General features: G+C 45.0%; 1 protein-coding gene across 2 annotated transcripts in view; it reads right to left on the bottom strand.

Annotated features, from left to right (window-relative positions):
* Window positions 1–4,535: 4,535 nt before the first annotated feature.
* LOC144723479 (fermitin family homolog 2-like) overlaps window positions 4,536–24,293 on the bottom strand; it is a 60,909-nt gene continuing 41,151 nt past the window's right edge. The window contains exons 11-17 of one of the 2 annotated variants that reach the window (XM_078602270.1): window positions 24,052–24,170; window positions 20,793–20,899; window positions 16,845–17,066; window positions 15,624–15,644; window positions 14,259–14,383; window positions 6,840–6,981; window positions 4,536–4,729 (exon numbers count right to left, since the gene is read on the bottom strand). In XM_078602270.1, the coding sequence (XP_078458396.1) occupies window positions 4,556–4,729; window positions 6,840–6,981; window positions 14,259–14,383; window positions 15,624–15,644; window positions 16,845–17,066; window positions 20,793–20,899; window positions 24,052–24,170 (910 nt within the window). In that variant the 3' untranslated portion in view covers window positions 4,536–4,555. The remainder of the gene's footprint in view (window positions 4,730–6,839; window positions 6,982–14,258; window positions 14,384–15,623; window positions 15,645–16,844; window positions 17,067–20,792; window positions 20,900–24,051; window positions 24,171–24,293) is intronic. The other variant, XM_078602271.1, reaches the window with a different exon arrangement.

Raw genomic sequence — 24,293 nt, 5'->3', positions numbered from 1 at the left:
ATACATCTTTGTTCTTTCTAATAAAAAAGAAGGCAATCTTTGTCCGATGGATTCGTCTTTAAATAGAAGTTAAATGAAGTCAGTGTTTAAAAACTAAATTTTTTAGAGTAGTTGTTAGTGTCTAATCGTATATAACAATTGTAAAAAAAATCATATCAGGTTAATTATTATATTCATTGGAAATGTTTGCCTGGCGAAGATAGGTTTCATGAACCAACATGTTATAAACACCTTTAGGATGAACTTCAAGGGACCAAAACTGAACGGACGTTTAGCTTCACGTCTCCGTGCAAGCCATCTGCAGCGTCACCACCGCTGCAATTTACAACACCGGATGTACATCTTTTCAATTATCGAATGCAATGTATATGGAAAGTTATTAATGATGATTTTTTATAGCTTACATTATTCGAATTTCATACGACGGTGCGCATAAGCTGTTAAGAACATTTATCAGTTGATTGCTTACAACGTACACATACAGCTCTTTCTCATCTTTCATACAGCATTACAAATAAGTAATTTGGGGCTGTAAAAAAAGCCATTTGCAATCAAGATCGCCAATGCACTCAAAAACCAAAAGGAAATGTCCACGTAGTGTAAAGTAGTGTTTTATTGGCAGTGCAGTACAGTAAAACCGTTAATGTAATTATATCATACAATAAAAATATACAAAGACCACCACACACGTGTCAATGCTGCTGCTGCTGCAGTACGAGAGCCTTGCGAGAGGCGCCTTGAGATCAGAATTAACAACAATATAAGGGACCTCAAAAGCAGGCCAAGACAAACATCGAAAGACGCCTGGTGACTAACTGCTTGTTGTAAATTTGGACTAATATATAATCCCACTGTGCGGGCATGGGGTAGAACAATCGCATATTTAAAAAAAACTCTTCCGTGGAATTTTGGACTAAACTCAAACTCTCTCTCTCAAAGCACAATTTTGTTTGTGGGACAGAATCCACTGCCAGTTCGAAGTGTCTCTGCCGAGGACGGGGCACACAATTTCGATGCGGGTAGGAGAAATTAAAAATGCTTTTTCGTCCCGGTAGATCAACAATGGGATGGGCTTTAAATCCATCGCCGCCGAGACGGGCGAGATATCGAAAAAGCCTAAAAACCCGGCGGGCGGGGACGGTGCATGCCCGACGGGGAACGAAAGCGGAGAAGCATAACAAAGGTACAATGAAGGAGGAGGCCACCGGGATCATCTGACTCATTCCCTTCGTTTTTCTATTTTCACAAATCCGCTTCTGGCCCTCCCCCACTATTATTCCCAAGAGTCACATAACGAGTTTCCACTGAAAATTACTCTCCACTGCCGCCCCCACCAGGCAACTTATTATTCATCGAGTTCACGGCCAAGTGAAGTCACAAGGTAAAAGCAGTGGCAAGCGTTGCCTTAAGAACAAATGTGAAGAAGAGGAAACGACTTCCATTTTGCAAATAACTTCAGAAGCTATAGCCGTGAAGAAAAACAAACCTGCCGAATTAAAGCTTTAAAAACGTACCTTTCGCTCTCGTCACGACGAGATCAATTGGTTACCATTCGGGATTGCCATTTGAGTCACCAACGGATTGTTTTTTATCATAACTTGGTGAATGTAGCAGCCTTCAGTGGAATAGCAAAAGTCACATGACCCCAATTGCATGCAATGTATTACAAATCTAACATAAACTAATCGTATCTGATGAATCTGATACTTCTGTAACTTCGAAATCAAATTTATTTTAGCAAATCTTTCGAACTGTGCTGCATTACCTGCTAAGCACCAAAAGCAATGTGATAATCATGTTTTATTTTATTTCCTCAGGCAATCTTTCAAAGTCCCTTATATCGGCGTTAACTCCATGAATACACATTGCTTGCTCTTCTGTGGAGAAGGTGTGAACTTGAACGCAGAACGTAAAATCAACATTTTACAAAGCTGGACAATTGCACCCAGAGAAATCGTCCACATCCAAGGGCACCCCAAACGCCACCATCCCCACCACGAGCGAGGAAGCCCACGATTCATTGTCCAAAATTGTTGGTATGGCGCCACTGAAAACACTGAACAATAACTTCAAGCAGACTTAGCAGCTCGGAGGTTTAATATCGTGGCGCAGCTACTCAGATGGTTAGAAATGCCACACGTGTATTCAATGTAACAGTTGTCCATTGCTATAGTTCATCGAACAAAAAATACAGTACTTGCTATATAATTATCATGTTTTTTTTTTTTAAAAGCCTTGTAAATTGATATTTGTGTCTGCTTGTATTAACAGAAAAACTCCAGCCTCTGAATTTCTATGGGATTTTTTCACGCTAATTAAAAATAATATTTAACTTTTAACTCGCATACAAAGTTTCATGCACTTATATAAAGTTGGTAATTGCGTTAAATTAGGTTGACAGTTTTTGTCCACTCCTTTCAGCCCATCCCACAATCCATTGTTCACAAAATGTAACACGTGATTAAAAAATAATCTATGTAAGGAAAAATCTTTAAACGGAATTTAACAGCAAAAAAATAATCAAGGAAAAAATTATATCAATAGTTAAAAATATTTCGATATACAGAATTACTGATGTTAACATTCCGAAATATGCAGCCATAATAAGTATAAGGTATGTTTTGACCTGCACGCAACAAACATTAAAAAAATAAACATTTCCGATACTCACCAGGACTGAGTCGGGGTTAAGTTCATAGCCACCATTTTAGCCATTAGACATCTTTAAATCCACCCACCCCAACAGGCATGTGGCAAAATAACAAAGTATTCCATTAACACGAAAGGGCACATTGACTCGTGTGGATACATGTAAATGCAATTTCTGGACCAGTGGTTCACGATTCACGGACTCTGACACACGCTGGGACCCACACCCGAGCCCCAACCTCGACCAAAGAGCAAACCCCTTGCTACAGAAGCACGACAGACTGCTGCAAAGTGATGTTATGTACCAGGAGCATTTAGTTCGTAATTGTTTTGTATCGATTAGAACATAAATCGTGTAAACCATGAAAATAACCAAGAAACAAAATAAATCCTGCAGTTCTCCACAATGCGTCTCTCACCGACGACAGCGACAGATTTCACAAACTGCTGCGTGGAGGGTCTTGTTGCGTTCACCGATTGACGCCGCTTCACATCGTTGCATAACACTAAGCGAAAACTACACGCCACTTATCAGTTCATTTATACTCACTATATACTGTACATTGCATACCATAACATTAGCACCAGAGGCTGCGTAACGTGATTGTCGATCAACATTCTATGGCGGGCCTCCTGCTTATAAAGACCACACGTACGTGCGCACACACACAGACACACACACACACAGACAGGGGCAAGGACACGCAAGTGCACAGCAGTACTGAAGAGATTTGACCATCCGAGGCAATTAGTAGTGTGCAGAGCCGAGGCACAGGAGATGAGCTTCGGCAGCGTGGATGTGAAATCAAACTCTAAGGAGGCGAGGGGGCTGTGCTGAGCGCTCGCGCGAGACCGTCTGATGACGCACGCACACTCACTGTTGCTCGCACACACTCCACCTTGTTGCTTAAAGAAATCAACAAAGGACGGGCGCCTCCCGCAAAAACAACGACGCCAGGCTGATTCGCTCACGAGGTGTGTGTGCGTATAAGCCGGCCAAACGCAGCAGACGCAAAGGACACAACCGTCAAAGATCACCGGTGACGGTAGTCACTGCGCGTTTTGTTGCCAATGCGCCGCTAACAGCTGCTGGGTGCAGAAAGTTGCTGGGCATCTACGACAGATGATAGTCCATCGAGAAATCCCAATGACAGTTGTGTAACGTTACTGGGCTTCACCTTGTCAAAACGGCCTCAGGCTTCCGCAACATTCTATGGCATCTGTACAGCGCTAATTGCGCTTAAACACAAGTCCAAAGGTAATGCTACAGCCATGCGGCAAACGAACGGGAAATCTGTTCTATTTGAAAAGCAAATTCATTAACGTCGTTAGATATAACCTCTCAGGGCAAAAGAAAAATGCACGTTCCCCTTGACCAAATTTCATTCGTCTTTTGCTGTTGTTGCAGAAAATGTGAAAGTGAAGCAACAAAATACTGCTCATACATTACCTGAATAAAAGTAATAAATGCTTCTATGGAAATGTTGCCTTAATTAAAAACAGAAAATGTTCTCCGATGTGTTGTTTTGGGTTGTGCCGCGCAGCGTTTCGGCACGGCGCCCGACATTATAGCTCCCGGCACTGAATTTCAGTTCCTGAAATGCCCCTCACCCACTCCCCCGCAGCACGTTGGGGGCGAAACGTCAGACAAGGCGCCAAGCGGCGCGTCACGGCACAACCCAAAAAAATGCGCATCGGACATCTACACAGCACTACCACGCGTAGGTTGTCCCGGTAGTACAGACGTTCTTGTGAAGGTAGTGATTTTTGCCTCTGCGCGACTCCACCACCGCACGCCGCCGCCGCCGACGCGGTTGGGGGACGCCTCGCGGCCCCCCCGTCACCCCCACCGCCCCCCCCCCCTCGCCCCCCCCCCGCCCCCCCCCCCCGGGACCTCAGTCCGTCCTCAGGCCCAGCCGCCGGTCAGCTTGTGGAAGAGCTCCTCGTCCAGCGCCTCGTTCTGATCCTTGGCGCGCGTCGACAGGAAGATGTAACCTCCGATGAACTCGTGAACGACCTTGCAGTCGGCGTCCGAGCAGTGGAACGCGATCTGCATCTCGTCGTCGAACTCCACGGCCACCTAGGGGAGCGCGGGTGCAGAGATGTCGCCGTTGGTGCGAGCACCGAGACCACGGTGGTAACGCCCCCATCAGCAGGGGCATCGGCTGCCAGTAGCGGCGGAACTGCAGACCGGCTAGCGAAACTAAAATCGGCAGATGCACTAGCAGCAGCATTAGCAGCGAACACAGACACAAACAGGACAAGCTGCCACGCGTCAGTCCATTAACTAATTAATTTCTCAACTCCACACCTGGCACCCCCCCCCCCCCCCCACGGTGCACCTTTAGGCGAACACCGACCTTGTCCGTGCATATCGAGGTTACGCCCCTGCACACGGCGTGCCTCCGATGGCTGTAGGCATGCACGTCGAGCCTCTTCCGCATCGTACATAGCCAACCGTGCTCGCAATCATGGAAAGCCGTGCCGTTAGCGGTCGCGAGGATTGGAGTTGAGGAACGCTGGACTAAGTTGTCCTGCATTTAGTGAGGGGATTCGACTGTGTAGAGATACGTGCACATTAACACACACATGTACAGACATACAGAGGGATGCACGCATTAGGTGCACATGCCTAAACCCACTCACCCACGTTCCAAGTTAAGCTTGCTAATAGTGCTGGTACCCAGTGAGGTGTTGTGAAATAAAAATGCGTTCTAAGTATTGTCAATATTTCACTGTATAATTATTATTATTTAGTTATGCTTGTCTACCCAGGAAAGCCTCACAGAGTCTCACGGCTCCTCTTTTGGGAGATTCATGGCAAGTTATTACTCGAAGGGGGCGATGTTTACAATGTCACTCAGTAACCATTCAAATAGACAACATAACGCCGGTATTCATCAGGGCGGCCACTCAAACCGAACCGCGAACCTCTGCAAACAAGCGGCGAATGAGCAACCCGCTGGGTCACGACCACTGCTAAATCTTGCCCAAAAAATAATTCACATTTGGACATGGACAGTAGTAAGATGGGTAGTATGTGTGTCAAGCACGGTAAGTTCCGTACCAATTGCTCCATGGCACGATTGTGTCATTTTATTGAAAACATGTGGACAGAACATAAAACCTTCCAGGCATAGCGATAAGTAGCCTAAAGAGGTCCCTTGGTAAAATTAGACATGTGGTCTTGCTTTGTTGTAACATCTTACACACAGTTAATTGCTTTGGGCATAACCACTGGTACGTAAACGCCTTTATATATATTTCTCCCATGTACAAAATGTCACAAGAACGAGTCTTACGGACGGTATTGGATTCCTTGCCTTGAAGCAAAAGAAACGAGACATGGAAGGCAACACGGTTTTGTTTGATCAGCCCGTGCCTGGTGGTCCCCTTGATATTGATTTTGCCTGCCCTGCAAGTCCCTCCTGTGAAATGTAATGCCCTTCCGATGGCTTTATTTGCCTGACAGTAACAGATTGTATTGCCTTACAAGGGCCAGCGAAAGTACACATTGGCAGAAAAAGGCTAAATACAGAGACCTATGTCTCTCTCACATGACACGCACACACACAATGGATAGTGTTCATTACTGTGCAGGTAAATGGCTAGAGGTGCGGCCCTGCAATTCCTTGCTGGTACCACTGCTGGTGGAAGAGTCTCGAGTGGATCCACTGCTGTGCGGATGTGCGACGGGGGTTATTGAAGAAACCTGCCCATTGTTTTAACTACTGCATTGATAAGTCACATCGCCGTAGATGTGACCAGTTGCCAACACCCTGATTATGTGGCCATTGTTCAAAATCGCCATACATTCCTATACCAATTGGATTAACTGGCTAATGATTAATCCAGAGAGTTAATTGCCCAGATGAACTATTAACTATTGTACGGTTTTTTGCAAGTCATGAGATACTTATTTCTCTGCAAGCAAGTGTGCTTAAGCATGTGTCCTTAGAATTTTAATGCAGGCAGGTGATCCCTCACCAGAGTTGGGCAAACAATGACCAACTCTAGCAGAGGTCAAGGGGTCCCTGCAACATCCACAAGGCGAGGCCAAGCTCGCCCAGCGTGCCCCAGCAAAAGGTTCGGCAGGAATCAAGTGTGGCATTGCATTTGTCGTAGTTCGAATGGCAAGCCATGGAGACCGATCCTCGGCAGGCGTGCGCGCTAAGGGGGTGCCGCCTTACCTGCCGGACCTCCCAGTTCACATTCCACTGCTTCATGTTGCTGAAGCGGTAGGTCTTGATGGCATCACCCGTGGACAGGTCCATGCGGATGAGCCGGTTGTAGGCGATGCCCATCATCTCTTCTTTCTTGGCGCCGCGGAACCTGGGTGGCAACACAGAACACGACCGCACGAAAACCCAGGTCACGAAAAAGTTGAAACACTAACGCAGCTTCCAATGATAACTATCTACATGTGGAGTGACTGTGATCTCCGGTGGGCGTGAAAACCCCAAAAGAACAGAGCATTGCCTCATATTCATACTGCATACCGTTCATCCAACAGATACATTAATACAATAGCTTTACCTAAAAATGCAAATTGGCTATCGGATATTAAACAAACCCAATTCCTTCATGAATCTTACACTGAATACCACTCAAATCACATTGGTTTGCGGAGCAATGTTACGCTCTGATAAAAAAATGTTTACCGTAAATGATAAGCTATGTGGAAATACAACTAAAATGTGAAAACTTTTTTTAAAATAATCTAAAAAACCATCAAAACGATGTTGTATTTCGTCTATGGTTGCCACCTTTTCTACTGTAGATCAAACCTGGACGTATGTTTTCAGTCAGCCCGAGTCTGTCAATACTGTGCAGTTACACTTTGATACAATTTAGTACAATACCGGTACCGAAGCTCGGTTCAAATCAATTCCTGCCACCCCAATCAGCGATGCCAATTCCTGGAGATTTGGAAACCCCAGTTTATTCCCTGGCTCCATGTGTTCATATTCATGTCTCTGCGTGGAATTCCCAGCACACATTCAGCTTCTTTGTGGACTATTCAGCTTTCTTTTATTTTCTTTGTCAGTGTCAATGTTTCTGATCCGCGAGTCATCCCGCACCTCAGATTATCACGGTCGGCTACATACGAAAGAAGTTCAACGTTAAACATACATCGGGGGTCACGGGCTAGTAAACTCTTTAACCTCTTGTTCTCTACTTTTAAATCACAATTAAATGTGTTACCGGGCACATTCCTAACGTATTGGGATTTTTTGGGATTTAAATACAAAAGAAACAAGACAATGTCTAGACACAACAGTTTGTTTTAGAGATACATTTTTTTGTACAACACTAACGAGTGAAACCAATACATTCAGCAATATATGGAACAAAAACGAAAACCTACACAAAGCACGACCAGCCCACTGCATAGGGCAGTGAATGCCCTTGAAAACAGAAATATCGACCCATAATTAGATCAAATATGAGCTAACAGTGCTTAACAAGGAGTGTATTGTTTTTATTTCAAACCACACTATACTGTAAGGGTATAATTTCCACTTCGTTACTCAGTCATGTTACGACATTGGTGGCCTGTATCCAAACGTTGGAAAACAACAGTGTCCGAATTATAAAAAGAGGTTATAAATATCGGAGAAGTTCCATCAATCTTCGAGTTCAACTGATCAGAGGAGTTGGGAATGCCAACCCTGTGAATAAGAATGACAAATATCCTCCATTACGACCCTCGGTAAGGAGTCGTTGGCGCTTCAGTGAACTTAGACAGTGAATGGCATTTTGATGCAAACTAACAGGATGTTTTACTACCACTGAGAGGAAATTAAACTTTCATCCGAGTGGATTGCTTTGGTGGAAAATATTGATTGGAATGAGGACCTGGCAGGGCCTCCACCATAAATACTTATTTTACTTTTATTAATTTAAATTTTTTACCTACGTGACTTTACCGAAAAAAACCTAAGAATATGAATCCTCCATTTTACTCTCCAGACTGGTTGGGTCAAGCTCAACTATAGCAAGCACGTAGAGGCCAGCACAGCGCTTTTGGAAGTATTGGAGACAAGCATGACAGTATTTATGGTGGAGGCCCTGCCAGGTCCTCATTCCAATCAATATTTTCCACCAAAGCAATCCACTCGGAAGAAAGTTTAATTTCCTCTCAGTGGTAGTAAAACATCCTGTTAGTTTGCATCAAAATGCCATTTACTGTCTAAGTTCACTGAAGCACCAACGACTCCTTACCGAGGGTCGTAATGACACACTGATTAGCAAGATTTCTTAACCCACAATTCTTAAGCTCTCAAATTGCACGTGTAAGAATCAAAGTATGTTTTCATTTGTATTCCTATGTTGTATGCAATGGTTTCATGTGGCCCATGCAGCCCCGGGAGTCTGATTCATGCACTATACAAAAAGAGATTCAAATTTTTTATAAAATCAAGAACCCGATATGCGACAATAAGTTGAATTGCGAGCTGCAGTGAATTGCTACACTGCAAGCAATTACCAATGGCGTACATGGGTAATCATTGGACCCAAGCCTCAAGGCCCAAAAAAAGCACGCGTACAAACACGTCAATTCCGCCTGTTACAATGATCGCAAGGCACAGCCATCAACGAACCCAACAACCATGACTTTCTGGGGAAAATCCGTATTCCGTTAAAGAGAAGGCTGTGTCGAAGCCGCTCTTGGCTCGAAGGCGTTCCTGTACCTTTAAACGCTTACACGGCCTGCAGTGGTGTGGCGGCGTCAAGTTAAGTGTAACCCACCAGGAGACCGCTCCCCTCTTGCCGAGTGTGCGAGCACACGGGGGAGGAGTTGGCACGTGTTCTAACTTAAGGCCCAGCTGCCACACTCCATCCACAACCAATGCAGCATTAATCAACTTTACGGTCATTCTGGTCACCTCAACCAGAACGGGCCTCGCCGAATTCCAACGCGAGCGCACGCACGCAAAAGAAAAAAACGACCCGATGGAGAATACACGCGATGCACGCTCTCAACGCGAGATGGGATCATCAGATGGGTGGTCCGCATTCAGCTCGTTGGTATTCAGTGGGTTCACGGGACCCTTCACAGCCAAGAGAGGCTGTAACCATTCGTCACGATGCGTAAAAAAAAAATCGATTAACAAATTGAATTGGAAAAACTCGTTGAATCGCAAGGAGAGTCCCTCTTGCATTGCAGTGAAGCTGCTTAGCACGATCACGCTGCGGAATTTTGTACAGTACACCGATGGTAAAACCTGTCACTGCGACACAGAGGAGCAATTCACAATTGAGGCTTCATCCAGCATTGTGTCCTCTTGCAGGGTAAACAGGAAGTTGGTATTTAGCAAAGTGCGTCTTGGGAAAATTACGGGGCATTTTGTCGCTGCTGGAAAATGTGGCAGCGGGGAGGATAAGAATTTATTTCTGCCAGATGTAGCCGGAGATGTTATGGAAACCACATGGAGAGACATGCTGAGCTCGAATCGTACATTCTTCAGCCTGCCGCAAAGGACTGTACACAAATGATGAAGCACATTTTTTTCCCTCCCCAACTTGAAATTAGTTCTTGATTTTAAAAACACCCAGATCGACAACGGTTAATGCGACTGTGTCTCAAGTCACTTTTCGAAAATGAAGAGCTGCGTTGGGGGTAGGAGGAGAGGGGTTGTTGTGATGGTGAGACGAGAGAGGAGAAAGCAAGGCAGCATCACCAGCGTGATATAGCCCAGGTCGCAGAAAGCAGGGCCCAGCATCAACAATGAGCACAATATTCATTAAAAAAAATTAAGTTGTGTAAGCATTGTATTGCCGGACAATTCAGTATTCCCTCGTTATTCGCAAGGGATATGTTCCAGAGATGTGAATAGCATTTCATTAATTACGTTAAATAAATTAATTAATGCGTTCTCCCTCGTCACTTTATTTAATAACTTTCTCTCTCTCTCGATGCAGTCTTGTAGAGTTGCAGATGCGATTCGCGGATAGCCAAAAATAACGGATAGCAAGTTCGTGAATAACAAGCGAATACTGTACTCAAGTTTCAAAAATATATTTTTAGACGTAACGTTTACCGAAATGGATTACGCGTACGATTAAGTGTTTTGGTTTGAGGTTTTGGGCCTTTTATCCACCTGTAAACATCAATATGGAATTCTATACGAGCCCACGCACGGTGCTGGAGGTGACTGCATTATTCATCGTTTTATTTTCCCGAGTACAAATGTGGGAGGAGACGCGAGAGGAAATGCCTCTACGAACAGAGGAAGGAAGGGCATCATCGTAACTCATCCCTCAGGAACCAACAAGGAACATTTAGTTAGCAGAGTATGTTACCACCATTTCATAAGCAAGGCAATCATTGCTAAATCAAAGCCAATCAAGCCATCTAAATATGCCAGTCTGAGCTTTAGGATGCATATGGTAATGCACATCTATAATTTTTTTTTAAATGTGGGTGACTACAATGGAATGTTTTTAAAGACAAATACTATTAATAAATATACATTTGCAATGTGGAGTTGAATAAAGACAACAGCAGCAATGCTTCTCGACTACTTGAGAACAAGAATCCATTGGGATCTCTCGCAGAGCAGTGCGATCATCCTCTGTGAGACAACGGCCCACTGAAGCGGATTTCATAGAGCTACCACCGCCTGGTGAGATTTCTTCAAGTGACCTCAGATTCGACATAGTCGGGGGGGGGGGGGCAGCGCTTTCTTTTCCACCCACTCTGCTATTTAGTGATGTTCAACACATGGCCATCAAACTGATCGTTTTAAATCTCAGAAGGTGGAATTTAGTCAAATGTAAGTGTTTAAACAGTTTTTTTTAAGGCGATGTTTTTACACGGTTGTTGGTGACCAGGCTGAGACCATTAATTCACTATGCTTGAGAACACAGTTTAATCACAGGCTTAGCTTTGAACCCAGGATCTCAACGGTACCTGCACCCGAGCACTTAGACCTCTGGAACCACCCAGCCCATCTTTTGAAATTATTTTAAAGACCTCCACAGTTCAATATTATGAGAATTTTAAATGATATGCCCATTAGCCCGAGAATAAATAAGGGTGTTCTGATAGAGGGTATGAAAAGGTCACTGCCACTGCACGGACGGTGAAAAAATCGAAATTGATTTGGGCTCAATTTTGCCCCAAGCAGTTGGTGATATTTCCCCCTTGCGGCTTTGGAATTTGATAATGACGCCCGGCCTGTTGCGGTTGGCGTCGCCGGTGTTCAAAGCGACCACATAAGCGGCACGAGCGGCTCCATCGAAACCGCCGGGTGGGCGCATACGTCCGTCACCGGTAACAAACAGCATGCAAAGGCACAGAGCAGACTTGAAGCGGCCCAGCAGCCTCAGCGATTGTGGAAAGGCCTTCCAGCACGTTTGCCGGTGGTGGCGGTGGTGGCTGAGAGGTCAGTGCAAGAGGGCCTTGAGGATACGACAAAAACTTTACAGAATAAAACTATGAAGGCGCGTTTCTCTCCGCGTCCGGGCATCGTGCCGAACAATATGCGGCAACAACCTGAAAACACGTCGGAGGGACAGTTTCTACTGCTCTCCCATCAACCTGGCTTCCCCAACACCGATAACATACAAAATTCCCTGTCTTTTCATAGTTTGTTCTGGAGAGATCTGTCCGGATTATACGGTGATGTTGCCTGAATGCGGCCACGTGGGTACGGCTGAGGCTCGTTAGAATAAACAATGAAGGGACGTTAACATTGCCTCTCCGTCTCGCGTGTGCGTGCTATACATCCCACGACAGATTCTTAGGGCAGGAAAACCAGTGGCCCCCCACAAGTCACGGCCAATTGAACCACCTGCTCGCTATGAGACGCATCCCCCAAAGCCAAGAAATCTGGCAGCAATGCAGAGAGTCAATGTCTATCACGCATGAAGACATAAAAACGAGATAAGCAATGCAGGGATTCCATGAACAGAGCCACCTTGCTGGTATATTCAAATTCTGCATTCCATATATTTACATATTTTTTACAAGGGGTGGTTATTAAAATAAACTTCACGCACGTTCACCTGACAATTGAAGCCAAACTGAAGCTTTATTACACGAGAATGTATGAATGTTGAACTACTTTCACACCATATGTAGCCAACCGTGCTAATCGGAGGTGCGGGGGGAAGAACAACAAACTAAACACGAAAGCAGTTCTAAAAAAAATTGTTTTCCATCTGGATTTAAAAGTGCAAAGCTCGAGTGGCTTGCTAATATCAGAAGAGCGTTCCAGACGGCTGCAGAAGCACACCTGAAAGCGAGCAATGCAGTGACCGAATGCACGCAAAGTAGAGATCTCATGACAACTTTTAAGAAAGGCAGGGCTGAACATCTAAGTGCAAAACTAAGGGGCAGGGAGGAAGCTGACCACCAAATATGGAAGCCCTTCACTACTTCTCCGCCAGTGGGAATTGATTCTTAAGAGCATTCATGACGGCATTTAAGCACCCCGCCCCCTCCCTACATTTTTTTCTTCTTCTACAGAGGCATCAGAGTTTGGGAAGATAACGAGGGTTCATCTTCTTGGTTCTTTCAGTAAAGTCACATAGAAGGGAAATAATAAAATAATAAATAAAAACATTATAAAATACAATTCTCTCGTACAATTCTCTCGTGAGAATTGTATTTTATTATGTTTAATTTTTATTATTTTATTATTTCCCTTCTACGTGACTTTACCGAAAGAACCAAGAAGATGAATCCCTGCAGTCACGAAAGCTTTAAATCGAAATACAACGAGGGTTGTCGAGTTTATAGAAAGTTTCTTGAAATGTGCGGTTTAGTCAGGTTTCCATTGCACTGTAATCCGTAATGTGTATGTGCTGGTGTCAACTCCCGTTCATATCCTCTGTGGTGTGTACCTGAATCGTTTTGTTACTCAAAAATACTTTTGGGGAAAAACAAAAAAAAGGGCGGAGGGGCTTGGGCAAGGACGCGTCACGAGCAGCGACGGTGACCCTGGAGGTCGAGACGAATGGCAGCAGCAGGCTGAGGACGAAACAAAGTGTCCCATGGCCACCGTGCAGATGGAGCGATGGAATCGGTGGGTGCAGCCGGTTGCGAGATACATTGTTACATTGCAGGACCACGAGAGACAGCGAGAGATGATGGTGGGGTTTTGGGAAGGCCTTTGATCCATCGTTGCTGCTCGTTACAACGATTGCATTTAGACAATGTATAATCCACACTCTAATGGTATTTGGTTAAAGTGTTAATTGCACTCATATTGGAAGTGAGTATATTGGAATGTAAAAGTAAATGCCAACACAAAGGTACATTCCTCTCTCCAAACATTTTTGACAACGGGAAAGCACTTTCACTTCCTGCATATATCCTACACACGCAGCGCTATTCTCAACAACACCACCTTTCTTTTCTGCCATCTTTGGTGGTGCGAACGCAGCTAAGGGGGGGGGGGGGGGGACGACCTGCGGGCCCACACACAAGGAGACCGGGGGGAGTGGGGGGGGTGCAAACGTGGGTGGGGACCTTTGGTCTCGGTCCCGACCCTCCTCCCCCCCACCTCCCGGAACGTCCGCAGCCAAACGCTTCGCGCTCCGCTTCGACAGCGGCAGACAAACCCAAACAAACGCCAACCAACGCCACACACACCCACCTGACCACGAAGTGCGTGATGCCAAACTCGGGTAGCGACTGCCACGCCTGGATGAAGCGCATCTTGGCCTCGACGAGGCTCATGTGCGACACGTTCTGGTGAGCCTCCAGGATCCGCGCCGTCAGCTGCGGGAAGCAACGGCGGGAATCGTGAGCGCCTGCGGCTGGTGGCGGCGCGCGGCTATGCCGCCGATGGATCACGCAAACGTTCTCGCGCGTGGGGATGATTATCCACTTGGATTGTGTTATTCAGCGGCGACTTTTTGAGCGCTTAAGCTGTGGGTATTTGACCTGTAGGGTCTCATCAGCAGTGAGGCTTGTGAAACCAACACCGATGGGTTGCCAGATGTTATTGGCATGACCACGTCCCTCTCCTCTTCGCAATGTGTCCAGTAAAGGAATGCCGACATGGACAGAGGCATGCTTGCGCATTTATTTATTTGTGTATTGCCCTCGCTGCTGCACAGCAGAGCATCGTGAGTTCGCGTATCGCCGACGTGACCGATATCACATTTTCACCAGGACTGTTTCACTCTTTTTGGGCAGGCAAACAAAAAAAAACCCGTGGAAGGATTTAAAAAGTCCAATAACGTGGCGAAAGGAACGCCGACAGACGCGATCACCGATTCTCGCGAGCATGCGTGCTAACGCCAAGCCCTCTTGCCTGCTAAAAACTTCCAACATATTTGTGACGCATCCGCAAGAAGGATATTTGTAAAAAAAACCTAAAGCCTTTACACTGCACGGTCACTGCCAGGGGCTACAGATGGTATTGATAACATCAGCATTTCAAAGATTACAAAACATCAAAGGCAACACAATAATGAGGTTCCATTCTAAAAGAAATATTTTACAAGTCATTGCCTCCAGGTTAAAAGTACTCACAAAAGTTATGCCACTCAATGGCCACGCGTTAGTCTCACGTTTTAAACGATGCAAGAAATGCGTTAGAATTCACATGCACATTTACAGCCCATGTTGTCAATCCCACCCCATGCTGTGGGGGGTCATGGGAGTCATCTGACCATACTTCACCACACTGGCCAGCAGTGTGAGTTAGTGAAGGTGGGGATGGGAGGTTGTGGAATGCACAACAATGGATTTGCTGCCCTGCCCACAACTCCTACCACACCTGTCCGCACCGACAATTTAGCATGTTTGGCCACGTATGGTGCAGAAGAAGTTCAACACACGTACACACACGATGGGTCACCTAAACAAAAGTTATCTGACAAGATCGGGCACGCATTCGGGATGACGCGGTCATAGATGTTACAATGGGACGAGAGGTGCCGTCAGTGTATTTAGTGGAGGAAACACACTGCCACACGCGTGACTAAACCCATGCAAAAGCATGCACACTTACCAAGTCTCGCACAGAAACCGTCTGAAAGATGCAGTTCAGGAGCGAGAGGAGGGAACCCAAAGACCCAAGAGAAAGATCAAAGTGAAAACAACAGGGCAGCACAAAGCAGCAACATTGACGCAGTCTTATTTTTGAGGATACCAAGATACGAGCTCAATGTGTGTGCAAGTGTTACCGTATGCTGTTATATCACTAGAAGGTTACATCATGGGAAAGTATGCCGCTATATTCTACAGTGATGTATATGGTGCGTGATAACAAGCAAATGCTGATTAACCTGCACTTCAAAACACGTAATGATATACAGGATGCCATGGAGGCGTTCACTGGAGTGCTTTTTAGTATGAATCACCGACTGCGATGAGATGTAATCATCATTTAGCAGGCACCTTTCATTGCCTAGACCCCCTGCCTGGCTCCTGAGGTTGGCCCGCCCAGGCGAGAGAAGAGGGGCTGGGGGGTCAGGCCTCCTAGCAGCCTCTACTTTATCACACAGACATGGGCTGTCACATTCAACAGTTGTGAAAAATAAGCAGCGAAGTCGCGGTGTTTAACATGGGACATTGCACGATATTCTAACAATGCAACAACAATGTTGTGTGCGAGAAAATTTTACGTTCATTCATCCTGCATTTGAATTTGACATATACCCTCTTCTGTTTACACATGAGTGCAATATCGTCACTATAACACTATAATGTGTCTGTAACATAATTGTAATTGTACTCGGATGAGTCTAAACAAAATTTGCCGAGTCATCTTCAGGTACACGGAATGTGTTATTTAACACCGATTCATTATTTTGTGCAATATACTAATTTCATACGGTGACGACGGAGTTGTTTTTGCTCCAACTTCGATTTGCCCGACCGCTGCCCCTCATTCTATTTGTTGTGCTCTCGTCATTTTTGGTGTCCCACGTTTCGGCTGCAAATGTCACTCCCTATCCTTGCCCCTTGACTTCTCACCTGGGTAATAAATAAATAAACTCGGACTTACCTTAACTTGCGAGCATTCAAAGAAAAACTACGGTGCAATGTCGACACTCCTGATGAATTTCGATTTAAAGCTTTCGTGACTGCAGGGATTCATCTTCTTGGTTCTTTCGGTAAAGTCACGTGACTTTACCGAAAGAACCAAGAAGATGAACTCCTGATGAAGCGACACAGCCTCGAGACGCGCATCACGAACCAAGACCCGCTCGAAACCCGCTCCGCTCACCTGCTTGGCCTTGTACTTCTTCATGTAGCGAGGGCACACGAACGACTCGGGGTTGATGTCGGGCACGTTCTGCGGAGAGATGCTTTGTGGCTCCAGGCTCACGTTCTGCATCTTCAGGAAGGTGAGGATGCTGTTCACCTCGCCCGCGTAGGAGCTGTCCGCCATCGTCTTGCCCTTGGAGGCCAGGCGGCACGCTGCCATCCACTCCGCGTACTGCTTCTCCTGAGCGCCGGACCGATCACGACAATTTTATTTTCGTTGAGCGAAAAAAGTTGACACGTGCATGCATACTCGTAATTCGGGGGGCGAGTCTCCCCATAGGATGACCAATGTTGACTTCATCCACATAGTGGTACCTATTTTAATGACCCAGAGAGGGATGATTGTGATTTGTAATATAATCTTGTCCCACTCTTGGTTGAGTGTGGAAATACTGGACTTGTGACCTCCTCACTCCGGATTAAATTTTAGAGCCAAGTATAAATAGTGCGGCCCTTTAGAGGAAATGACAAAAATATGTCATTGTCTAAAATAGGAGAGAAAAAAACATGCCATATGCAGAGATGGAAAAAAGGAGCAGACACTCAGTATGTATTTATAAAAAATAAATACATTGGGAGCAAAACAACTATATATAGGCAACTGAAAGCAAACTAAATAAAAAGTGTAAAAAGTTGATTACTGAATGGAAATGAAGGAATAAACACGAGCATTGTAAATTAATAGACAAAGCCAACACAAACATGAGAACCAACGCAAACAACATTGTACATACAGCGCAGACACTCCAAGAAGACAGCACCTCATTGAGCAGACTGATGCTGCTCCTCGAGTCAGCCAGCTAAAAGAAACTCGATGACATTTTACAGAGGTACTTAAGCTCATAACCTGACTCTCATTCGTCAAAAATATCTAACGTGCCTCTCCTTAAACTTTACGATTGGATTAAGTTGTTCCTAGAGTGCTCCTCGGTGCAGCACTGATCCAGGAGGTAACTTTACATCTCAAGAACGCAGCTGCACACACACAACTCCGGCACTGGCTGACCCATGGCACGTGTTTGCCAAGACACGTGCCGGTCGCAGCAATGTCAGTGTGGGTTTCATCTCCACGCTACCGCACACTTGCGTGCAACCTGGAATGCGAAGCCATGTCAACAAACAGATTAGAGGCTCTTCCAAGGCTGGGACATCTCAATTATGCCATTCGCAAAGAAGGACGTCCGTTGGTTATAACATGCTATAATATTAGGCAACAATGCATTGACGCAGGGCATGCGAGAATTAAATTTGATTCTTAGGCTCAAAATACAAGCGTCGAATTGTGCATTGTATATGCGGGGTTCATGTAACATCTGAAGCTGTAAAACATTTATATTTCATCGGACCGCAAACTTGAAGCATTACGGTTTTACATGGCTAATGGAATGAAGAAAACTAAACAAAACGGGACCAAATTCAATCAATTCTTGAACCGAATTGTGACCCCTAAACGTGACAATTCATTTAATCGGTGAGGTATGTATTGATAATAGGGTTTTCCCCTTTTTTCTGGCAACAAAACAGGTGTTAAGATGTTGAAACACCAAACTGAAACCTTTTACAAGGAATCATGTCTACATTAACCACAATGCTTGTGGTCAGAATGCAAACAAAAAACACTCTGATAATATTTACATTGTCCTTGAAACTGATTGGTCCACACCAGAGACAGCTTTCTTTTGAGCCTCGTCTCAAGCAGCGTTAGACCAGAGGCGTGTTTGCATTCTGACCACAAGCATTGTGGTACTGCCAAAGGAGATCCCATGATGAGGTTTGTATTGTCAAATGCCTACTACTACTATGCATATGACGAATTTTACTGGGATAGTAAAAAACATTTAACATTTTAAAATGCTTTAAGCTTGTTCTGAAAAGGTTTCACAAACCTCCTACCTATGTATCGCTTAATTTAACACAGCCAAAATAATTTTGAAGACAATGTCACGAAAGCCACTTCACATTTACAATAAGTTATGCAAAGGGACATAGTATGGACCGCGAATCCTGTTTAATTTGTGAGTAAAAAACAAGCCATCTGCTGTGGTGCAATGGTCGGCACACAACTTAAAATCAAGAGGTCGATGGTTTGAAATCCTGGCGTGGCAGCTATCCGCAGGTCACAATGGGGTGAAGTGTGGGTATACTCCCACAGCTGCCAAGACATCTGGCCAGCATAGGAAGAGGCTGCCAAAATGTAATCGAGAGTGTCTCTACTGAAGCCCCTAGTGGAGGCCTTTCTGCCATTTTTATTTTATCAAATAAGGCCCACTGAGCTATTTATCTCTTTCAGAAGCGACCTGGCCACATATGATAGCTCAAGGGAGGGGTGTATTCATGTGGAAATAAATAGCATTCAAATACTCTGAACGCATGGCTCTAAATGTGGAGGGAAAAACCGGAAGACCCGGAGTAAAATCCACGCGACCACGGGGAGAGCGACACGCAAACTCCAAATAAATGGGCATCAGGGTCGGGATCGAACCTACGACCTCCTGTACACCAGGCGAGGTAGTTAACATCGCCACTGCATGCAATAGCAGGGCTGTGGTTCTACCTTTACTTTTTCGTCAACAAGATTTTTTTTTTTTACACAAGCCAGCAGGGAAACACCTGGCATATTGAAAATAACAATTTACAGACGAGTGTAAGTCACAGAGGTAGATAAGATAAATCAGAACCGAGCTTTTGTCTGTAAACCTCTCAATTGGCAAGCGAGCACACCTTGAAAGGGGAAAAGCAGGTGACCCCCCCATCCAATCTCATTTCATCTCTTGCACAGCATGTCCAAGTGTTCTTTTATGGCACAACACTGCCATAAACATCAGTGACTGCTCTTGTTTTTTTGGCCATTACTGTTTAACTATGGGTTGGCAATTCATGTGGGCGGGTATTCCTGGCGCCTGCTTCCAGTTTAATGTTTTCCCAAGGTTTGAGTATCAGATCTTTGTAGTTTATTTCTGACAATGGCTATATCTACGTTTTATTTATTGTTGCTTAACTTTTAAAATTTGTATTCCTGGTGCAGTTAAGTAGATTTTTTTTGCTCCCTGTTTTTACAAAATCTTGTTTTCCCTTTCACCAAAATGCTATGCGTTTTTGCCAGTTACAACTGTACATGTTGAATACACTATTTTTCCGTGATACAATAAAAACGGGAATTTTGTCTCTTTATAAAGGCATCTGTTTGTTGATAATGTTACACATTGGGACTCACAACTGCGAGTAGCTAAAGATTCCAAATGAGACTCCCACTCAAGGTGGACAAAAGCACGGATCATCTGGTTTATCCACCATCAACAGGCACTCTCTAGAGCTCTCTCGATGGCAGGAGGCCCTGCTGCCAACAGTGGCGTAGGCATGCAATTGCAGGGCTGCACTTTTACCTTCTATCGAACTTAAAGTGCAGTGAATGACTTAAGTGGTTAACCGCACTGAGTCTATTTACACTTTGCGTGTGATAGGATCAGCATGGAGAAGTATAGTCAAATATCTCGCATGACCTGCACTGTTTTGGGAAGCTCTCATTCAGCAGTGATTCGTCCAAGGACCACACACGTACTTGTGGTACGAGTGATGGGCGAGTCATCCCTGCTCAATACAACTCACAACACCATCGTGGAAGAACCAACGTTCCTTGAAGGAGACAATAGCCCCACCCCCATCCCCCCACCCCAACTCAGTTCAGAGTGGCAGAACACTGTGGACGGGACACACCTCTGCAATATACCGCTAAAGCGTGGCCATAAAAGTTAAAAACAACTTCAATCAGGCATACGAGCGCAATGCTTTCACTCGACCGGTATCATCCTCATGAGAAAGGCACACTAGCACGGCAGGCTCGGAGCGGCCCACTGGGTAAACACGCGGCACCGCTGCGCTCCGTGACCACGGCGCGGTGGCTACTTACACTCTCACAGCGGAGCCAGACTTCAGTCATGCCCTCGGTAACTGGCACCAACAGTTTGATGTTAAACTTCTGTGCAGCTATGTTGACATCCGGAATGACTTCACATCCTGCAATTCACACAGGACACCACACGGAAAATTCCTTTATATATTTATCCGTGCGATTATTCACTGGAACATTGGCGAGCGGTGTAACGGCCCATCGATGTTGATTCTTAAGGCTCACACAATATACCCTTGTTGTAAGAATCAGTTGATGAAATTTTAGAGATGCAACTGATGGGGTGGATTGGTGGCGCAGTGGCAAGAGCACTGCACTTTGAAGCCAGTCACCAGAGTTGATTCCCAGTCACTCTTAAACATCGCCGGTGAATGATGCCAGAAGCGATCCCAGGTCCTCACTTCACTCGCCTGCACCGTCCAGCATGGTGAAGTATAGTCAAACAACACCCACAATTGATGCGGTGTAGAGAGGTCTTCATCAAGCAGTGACTTGACAAAGTGACGTCAATTACTATAATATATATTTATCTGCAAATAATATTCTCGTGTCAAATTGAACCTAAGCGAATTAAACTGCATAATGGAGACCAAAAAACTGATAAAACGACAAACAATACAATAAAAACAAGATGACATAATAATTTGACACCCCGAATGGTGATAATTAATTTAAATGTCTGTTTGCTTCCACACAAATAAGATGCCTGGCAGTAGCCAGCCAAGAACAAACCTGCACCACATACCCTGGGGCTCAAGCACAACTCACAGCAAAGTGATGCAAACAGAAAACAGCCACTTTTGCTTGCCATGTTTTTGTCTGCAAAGTCTCACAAGCCGATGTAGGACAGTGAACGCCACATGCACAAGATGACGGATTATAATCCGAGTCCACACGAGTCAAGGGCTCTCAGACAATGAACTCATTGAGCATGCGTTTTTATGCGTTCTTGTAGATATGAAAGCAACTTCCACACACCAATCCTCTGAGAAACAGATAATGTTGTACGAGCCCCACATTTGGCTGCACTTCCAAAGCATTTGCCAATAACTTCTCCCAATTCTCTAACGCACAGAAGGGGAATTCTCTATTGTATGATGGAACCCCCACTTATCCTGTGTGAATGTTTTTATAATGAATTAATTAATTTCTGCTTTGGTTCACTGTTGCAGGAAAAGCATCACGGAACACGCTATCTTGTCTCCGCCCTCTCCATCCCTTCCCAAAGATCCCACTCCCACCATGTAGCCTTGGACACTGTTTGGGCAAGTTCTGTTAGCGAGCACCTATTAATGCCAATATCATATTCGAGACGGTAGGTGTGGCCAGCGCTACACCCAGGCTTTTCTGTCTCTCCCCTGCCGATATTTACACTCTGCATCTGTTACGAATAATTTAAGGGCAAGTTGATCGAGAGGATGACCAAAACGAGTTCTGGTATCACAATCCAACGATGTTTGCCACCCAGAATGCATCCCATGTCGCTGGGTTCATTGCTCAGTGCGTTATCCTAAGCATCACCACTCCCCACTCAACGCAAACACAGAGATAGTATGATAGTGCATGCCAACAATAAGCTGTGGTGAGCTGGCTACCAGGGACACTTCCCATGAATGCAAGAATGTGCAAGTAGCTATATCAAACTTTAAACGTATATTTTTTAAAACTGAAATTGCTCGAATGTCTATATTGTGCCTGTGACGATCCTTTGGGTATGACAAAAATTCATGGAGCATCTACTCCACTCACTCATACCATAGCCAAATGCAAAGGCAGTAAGTTTGTGGTTTAACAGTGTACATGGAAGCTATGCGTGTGCTTGGGAGTGTGTACAAATGGAGCGGTAGTGCAGCGGGCCAACCACTGCGCTACAAACCCGGTCACCCGAGTTTGATTCCCGCTCACGGCCAACACCAGTAATGATTATCTAAACTGGTCCTGGGTCTCCCCTAGGTCGATTCAGCCATAAATGAGTACCTGGTGCAGTGCGTAAACATCGCCACTGGGGAGACAAATGCGGCTGGGCATGGTGCTGGCCACCCACCCCCTCGTGTGCCGTGCCGGCCTTCATTAGGTGCTCACTAACAGCACTTGCCCCAACAGTCTGTTAAGACTATATGGGGGATCTTTGTCATTGTTAGCGCAAATATATGTCCAGGATGTTAAAGTTTTTGTGGACTCTTTTATATGGTTTGACCAGCAGAGAATACATAATTTACATATTCTGCCACAACCGGGTCATGCCATCAAAGAACAGGGTCAAGGCATCCATGGTAATTGATAAACAGTTTGTACGCAAATCACAACTGTGGAAAAAGCACACGGGGGGACAGCTGGCCTTTTGCAAGAACATCTGTCTGACATTTACCTTTAAATAAATAAATATTACAGGCATGCTCCTTTTATACTCCAGTGCCATGGAGGCAATGGTTGGTGGTTCACGTAGAGATCTGTGCAACTCCCAAACCCGCTCATATGCAAAGTTATTTAAAGAAGACAGTACAGCAAATAGGCTGGTGACCCGGTTATGTGGATCTTTCATTATCTCATGGTACGGTGTGGGGCTTCTCCGCGTATCTCGGTTTCTTCTCACATGTAAAAATCAAATAATTAAAAGGAATGTGGCCAAAACATCCCATTAAAAATAATAATTCTGAAGATATAGTAAAGATTTCCTGGATAAGCAAAGGTTTTTTTTTAAAGCTATAACTATTAAAAACCATCTAAATCACAGAGTTTATCCACAAGGAAACAAACTGAAGACAGACGGCAACAACAATTAAAGGACCAGATATATTGTGTCGACCAATAATTTTCTGTGCCATATATTCAGTTTGGATGTCATCTGCCCGAGCCGATTTGCTCCGCAGGCTATGACGTTTTTTCAATTCCTCGAATGATAGTTGCTTCTCTTCAGATTTGTATTTATTTTCCTTGCATTTTGGTGACCCGGGTCACGATTACAAATGAGGCGTATCCTGTTCTCTTGAGTTCTCACGGTTAAACAAAATAAACTTGAACACCCAAAAGGGCATTTCTAGACAGCAAAACTTGCAATTGAGACCAATGATGCGGTCCTCTAACGTGCTACAAATGGACAAAATGGTCCCGACCACCAAACCGCGTGTATATTGCAACACAGCCACATTTTAGACCACAACTCTAAATTGTGGCCACTCTATTTTAGGCAGCAAGCTGCAGGACAATGAGACAACTTAAACACAGAGTGGAGTTGATCAGCAGCTGGGGCACGTTTTACCTCGGAGGGTGATCTGTTGCACGGGTCTGGGGTCGTCTTTATTCCTGTAGTAAGAGATGGCTGTGTCCTTGAACACAAACCAGTATTGCTTGTAGCCCTTCAGAGTCAGCTTCTTTGGCCTGCCACAAACAAATTAATCCACGAAAACCATCAAAAACATCCTCAAATGTGCAACAAAGAAGAGAATCGCACGAGAAAAGATTAACACGGCAAACGGAACTCGTAACGCTCGAAAGCCTTAC

Source organism: Lampetra planeri, chromosome 18 (genome assembly GCF_965212315.1).
Source record: "Lampetra planeri chromosome 18, kcLamPlan1.2.h2, whole genome shotgun sequence".
Lineage (NCBI taxonomy): Eukaryota > Metazoa > Chordata > Hyperoartia > Petromyzontiformes > Petromyzontidae > Lampetra > Lampetra planeri.
The sequence above is the reverse complement of the archived record's forward strand: the minus strand, read 5'-3'. Positions and strand labels throughout refer to the sequence as shown.